The sequence below is a fragment of the Geosmithia morbida genome, assembly GCF_012550715.1.
Source record: "Geosmithia morbida isolate 1262 chromosome Unknown scaffold_6, whole genome shotgun sequence".
NCBI classification, from domain to species: domain Eukaryota; kingdom Fungi; phylum Ascomycota; class Sordariomycetes; order Hypocreales; family Bionectriaceae; genus Geosmithia; species Geosmithia morbida.
The window spans coordinates 1,254,760-1,260,759 of record NW_023336193.1 but is presented as its reverse complement, the minus strand read 5'-3'; the positions used below and the strand labels follow the sequence as shown (position 1 = coordinate 1,260,759).

At 54.6% G+C, this 6,000-nt stretch overlaps 2 protein-coding genes across 2 annotated transcripts in view; one reads left to right on the top strand and one right to left on the bottom strand.

The window, feature by feature from the left end:
- Positions 1–372, top strand: part of GMORB2_6842 (uncharacterized protein) — a gene marked incomplete at both ends in the record, with an annotated part of 847 nt that extends 475 nt beyond the window's left edge. Inside the window, 2 exons of the mRNA XM_035468809.1 lie at positions 1–5; positions 52–372. The exon at positions 1–5 is cut by the window's left edge and continues 330 nt beyond it. Coding sequence (XP_035321943.1) covers positions 1–5; positions 52–372 — 326 coding nt within the window. The remainder of the gene's footprint in view (positions 6–51) is intronic.
- A 993-nt stretch (positions 373–1,365) lies between these two features.
- On the bottom strand, positions 1,366–5,255 carry GMORB2_6841 (uncharacterized protein; the record flags this gene model as incomplete). The annotated part of the gene is made up of 5 exons (XM_035468808.1): positions 1,366–1,393; positions 1,448–1,718; positions 1,822–2,038; positions 2,143–4,476; positions 4,611–5,255. Coding segments are annotated over 5 exons (3,495 nt in total), but the record flags the coding sequence as incomplete, so codon positions are not given.
- Positions 5,256–6,000: the final 745 nt, after the last annotated feature.

Sequence of the window (6,000 nt, the reverse complement as noted above, 5' to 3'; positions counted from 1 at the left end):
GACTCGTACGGCTCTTCGGGTCGTGACAACGACACCTACGGCTCTTCCAAGGGTGACTCGTACGGCTCCTCGGGCCGCGACAACTACGGCTCTTCTGACAACAAGGGTGACTCATACGGTTCCACCACTGGTGGTGGCTACGGCTCCTCAGGCCGTGACACCAGCGACAGTTACAGTTCCTCCAAGGGCGACTCATACGGCTCATCTGGCGGTGCCGGTGGTTACGGTGGCTCCTCTGCTAGCGGCCGCAATGACGACTCCTACGGCTCCTCCGGGAAGGGAGACTCTTACGGAACTTCTGGCGACCGTGACAATGACGACGGTGGTAAGCCCAGCCTTGGTGACCGCATCAAGAACAAGCTTCACCACTAAGGGCGGTATGGTCGTTTAGCTTGCGCGCTCCTATATCATTTCCTGCTTTTTTGGTCTAACTAGCTAGTCTCGCTTAACCACGTGTATGTATCGTTAAGGCTTACGATGAAAAATCTAAAAATAAAATAAAAATGTAACGTTATGCATTGATCCTATACTTACGTTCCTTCTTTCATCTGTGTGCGCACCAAGTGTTCGTTATATCGGCCATGAAGTTAGCTAAAGTTTGATTTCATACCAAGTTGATGTTAATAAATCTCCTGTGTCAACCAAAAGACCAACCCCATTTAGCCATTAAATGTGAGTGAGTACAAAGCCTGGCGGGTTGAATAGTATTCAACGGCGTCATCAATGGCATGATCACGTGTCTCACTTTACACATGTAAACATAACAAGCAAAACAGTTGATTCTCACATCTCGTTAATATATATATATGTTTATATGTATAGGTATATTTATAATTTTCACACTAATTGGCGTCATATGTAGTCATGAACTCTTCGTCATACCTCCTGCTCGGACATCCAGAACTTGGGTCCCATTTATATCCTCCTCTGAAGCTTCCTCTGTTGATCGTGCTGTCATTGCCTCTTCCTTTTTTTTTCTCTCCGATAATTCGAAAACATGATATCCAAGAATTGTATATAATAGAAAATTATAAACTCTTCCCGCCGTGGCCAATGGATTCTTGGTACCCTCGAAGTACCATCTGGAGCGGTGATGCCGTGATTATTTATTCACGTATCATAAATCCCAGAGATTGGGCCGGGCTGCAGCTCGTCAAAGCGTTTTGCAATTGTCGGTGGCGAGCAGCCTGATCTGGTCACGGACGCTGCATGTCCTGGCTAGTTCATTATGCCTTAGCATCTGTGTGACTCGGACTGCCCTTCAGGAACACTGTCTGCTCCTGGCATGGCCCGGCGTGTCCCCAGCCTGGCGTGTTGTAGCGTACTATCTACATAGAGAAAAGGGGGTGTCCCTCAAGTGGCCACTTAAAGGAACCCAGACTCGGCCAGTACCCTGTGGCGAGGAATAAGTATTTGGTTCTATGGTTGGGGAGAAGAGGGAACATACCTGACAATCTTCTCGTCCTCACGCTCGCGCGGCTCAACCTGCAGACTACGGTCGTACATCTCGTGAACGTCACCAGCGGCCTGCATATTGCTAAGAATATAGTCCTGCAGCTCGGGGACGGGTTGCAGCGAGTACCCGACATTCTGGTACTGCTGGATGTCGCGAATGACTTCGGCCGTCTTGGCCCTCTTGGCGAAGTTGATGAGGTTGGTCTTTTTGATAATGGAGGGGATACCGTCTTCGATGAAGGTGAGATCGGTCAAGTACACACCTATTGCGTAGCACGTATGTCAGCCAATGTCAGAACTACATGTATCAGGTAGGGTGGGGTTTAGGTAGTACCCCTAACCAGAGAGGAGGGGGGGGGAATATACCGAAGAAAGGAACACACGGCGGGTTAGCAGCATGCAGCTGCTCTCTGTACTCGCCAAAATTCTTGGTGCTAGCCATGATGCGCCGCATCGATTCGAGTGTAGCCTGAGTCCTCTGAGGAACCTGGTCCCACGTGCGCTTGAGACGGGAGATTGGTGCCGTTCCCAACGCCGATATGATGGATGTCAGTGTTGAGAAGTTGTTCATTCCGCGGCATTTCTGTGTTTGAAAGTGTGAGTGATATGCGATATCAAAATTTGGGATAATGCTGATTGTTCTTGTCTCATAGGACAGAGCAAGATAGCAGATATAAAAAGACTTACATCTGCAACGGCAACAAAGTGCTTTATTACAACAACACGCTTCCTGGCCTCCGCCTGGGCGAGAATCATCTCGGCGACCCAGTTGGTCATCTGGTTCGAGTGCAGGATCAGGGCCTTGACATTGGGGGCCAGCTCCGACTCTCCCTCGGGCACCTTCTTCTGCCACGTCTTGTTGAGGCATTCGGTGGGGCGGATCTTACCGTACAGGCGCGACTCGATGATGGTGAGCTGGCGGGCAAATTCGGTCACATCAATGTCAAGGAACTTGAGCTTCTTCATGTTTTTGGGCATGATGGGCGATGGTGTGTTCTGGTTGAGCGTCTGGATCATCCTACGCGCACCGGCCTCCTTGCCGCTGAGCCTCTGGTCCAGAACTGTCATGAGCGGCTGCGACCCGGGAGTCTCGGTCGACTTGACTGTGTCCTTGGCGAAGCTGTAGACGTCACGAATAATCTGCTTCGAGTCTTCGTTATAATCCTCCATCCAGAAGCCATCGAACCAGTTCTTGAGGATGTTCACCACGCGGAACCGGATCAACTTCTGCTTGCGGGCCTGCCACGTCTCGAACTCAGTCTGGCTGAGACCGGGAGGAGGCTGGATGCCGAATCTCTTGACCAGAAGCTCAAAGAGCTCGCGAGCCGAGGTGAAGGATCGGTACGTCAGCAGGAACGTGTTGTTGAAGCTCGAGTCCAGCTTGTCATGACGTGTTAGCTGCTCGACGAGACCCAGAAGGGAACCTCCCTTGACCGTGGGAGGTGACGTCTTGGTCTCCCAGGAGACCTCGTGCTCGAAGTCAAGGAGCAGGAACGGGGGAATCTCCTCGGCAGCGGCGACAGTCGTCTGGGGCGTCGGGTCCTCGCCCAGAATCTTCTTGACCTTGGCCGCATCACCCTTCCTAAACCCACCCGGCGGCGGGTCACCCTCGGAGAAAGATTGTGCCGTAAGCAACGGTGGTCGCGTGTCCGTAGTCCTCGAGTCTGAGCGCTGGTGTATGCGGTCGCTTGACATGGCCTCGCCCCTCTGTAAGTGGCGGGTCCGAAGGACGTAGTCGGCCCAGACACCCGAGTCGACCTGCTGCCTCTGATTCTGCGGTGGCATCGTATTCTGCAAATTGATCTGCACCTGCTCTTGGAGAAGCTGGAGGGAAAAGCCGATGTGTGCCGAGTTGGTCTCCAGGGCCCTGGCACACTGCCTGACATAGTCCAAGCGGTTCTCAAGAGCCTCACCGCGGACTTCTGCCCACTCGTCAGCCAGCGGGCCGGCGACGGCCTGGCAGCTGAGGACAAGATCGGCAATGTTATCGTACAGGCTCTGCTTGTTGACGCTGAAGTCGGCGAGTTGTGGGGTCTGGAAGGTGTTGCCGAGGGACGAGAGATCTATAGACTCGATCATGGAGATCCAAGACTTGAAGGCCTCGACAACCCTGCCACCACTGAGGCACACGCTGTTGCCAACCAGCTCGTGGCGCTGCGGGGTTATGATCTTGTCGGGGGTGACGAGGCATTTGTCGAGCTCGCGGATACTCGACACCAGCATGCGCTTGTACTCGTCCAGCCTCGCCAGAAGCTGACCGTCAAGCATGGCGGTGGGCTCCATGACGCCCTCCTCATCCTCTAGGAAGTTAACGATGATAGGGTCTCGAGGACCGAGGCCGTTGTTCTGCCAGCTGCCCCCGGTGTTGCTTCCGACGACGAAGCCGGGGAACAAGCGTGGAATATCCTCGCCACGCTGCTGCTTGGCAACCTCGACGTAGCTGAAGACACCCAGGAGCACGCCGTCTGCCTCCTGGAGACATTTCTGTACTGATTCGGCATTCGGCCAGTCTGCGGCTGCGATGTGGGAGGAGATGACGAGCTTGGAGAACTTGGACATCATGTCTCGGAAGTGAGGGTAAAGAGCCTTGTTGGTGGAGATGATAGAAGGTTGGCCCGAGTGGTTATCGGTGGTGCCCGACCCGGCAGCGAGGAGCAAGCGCAGATGGTCCGAAATGTCCTCGGCCCGTGCAACGTACTCAGAGCGCCTACTATTAGAGATTGCATCGCGGTACTGGTCAATGGCGTGCTTCATGTTGCCCACGAGAAGGCTCCACGTCAGGGGCGGGCTAGCCCCATCATCAAAGAATGATTTGGGTACGGCCGTGGTGGTAGGGATGTTGTACGTGGTGCTCGTAAAAGATGTAGCCGAGGCCATGTTGTGCGTTTGGCCGGGAGCAAGCTGGCCGGTAGAGATAGTGTCGTGGCGGGGGCGACCACCAGCTGACATGCCGTTTATCGAGTCCATGGATGCCGAGGGCGAAAGCATGGTGCTGATAGATCCACGAGGTTGGATGTTGCTCTGCGGGAGGATAAAGGAGCATTGTTAGACAGAAACATATAAAAATATACGAGTCGGGCGTATAAAATAGAAGGAATTCGGTGCGAGTGCAGAGTGGCTATACATACCTGTGTACCACGTCGTGTGACGCGAACATGGCCACCCTCTACCTCTGAAACCGAGGTAGCCGAGTCGTAGTCCTCGTCCTGGGTGAGGCCCCTGGCCATCATTTCCGGTGGTAGACGGGTCCTCTCAGGGATAGACACGTTCATCCGGTCCCTGGGGCCAGTCTCGTTTGACACTGGGGGCTCCAAGGGCAGCTCCATGCTTCTCTCTCCCGTCATCATGTTGTAGTAAAACAGGCGGCCGTCGGGGGTTGCCTGGGGGATCCAGAAGTCGGCTCGCGACTTGTCGGCCATGTCGTTGCCCTCGATAGGCAGTGCGGTAGGGCCATCGAACTCTGAATCGTCGTCCTGCTCGTAGCCGTCATCGTACGGGTCGGCGTCGTCGCCATCGTCGTCAAGGTGGTCGAACTGGGGGGGGAACTGGGTAGGATCGGGCAGGTCATCGGGGCTGGTGATGGTCTGGCAGTAATTGCTGGGGAACCAGCCTCGGACTCCGTTGATTACGCCATCCCACCAGCCGCTGTCTAGCTGAGTGATGACCTGAATAACATCTCCTTCGTGGAAGCTTAAGCTGGTCCTATCGTCGGCCTCGTAGTCGTACAATGCACGAACATACATGGCGCCCGGGGGCGGTGACCCCACAATTCCGTTCATGAGAGTCGGTGAGATGTCGGACTTGTCGTGAGAGAGTAGGTTGAGCGGGAAAGAGGAGAGGATAATGAGGACGTGGATGAGTCAGTGGGAGATCAAAGGAGGACTGTTGTGTTTGGTCGTTGTCGTCGGGTGGTCGCCCGTGTCAAAACCGTTCTGAAGTGGCGGGCTCGGAGGGGCGCAGCCGTTGAGGGGCAGATTGCACCGATGCGAGTGCGTGTGTCGCAGACAGTTGATGGAAGAGGGTGAAACAGGGTCAACGGTATATTATGATGCAGATATAATAAATAAAGGCGGCCAGTGTCCGACAAGTAGAGACGTCAAGGGGAAGCAGGTGAAGAAAGAAGAAAGAAGAAGAATACTATGATCCGAAATTATTTCGCCAGAAGAGAGAGCCAGGAAGCGACGGCTGCGCGAAAGGGGCAGGCGACAGTCAAAGGAGCATCACCACTCGCCTGCCGCCTGTCTGTTTGCGGTTGATGGATGAGCTGCTGCTGATGAGTGTCGGCCCAGAGCCGGTTGTATCGCTTCGGTATCGTCTCGGTGCGGCTCGGTGCAGGTGGTACGGAGGGAGAACGAAATGCCCCAACTGGGGGCGGAGGAGCGGAGGAGAGGAGGAGGGGGAGAGGATGGGTGAGAAGAGGTAGGCGAGAGAAAGAAAGGCGGTCGTAAATGGCGTCTAGAGGAGGGTGGGGGAGGAGGAGAAGGAGGAGGGGGGAGGAAGAAGATGGAGGCGAGTTCACCAACGAGGGCACCAAGGAGTGAAGAG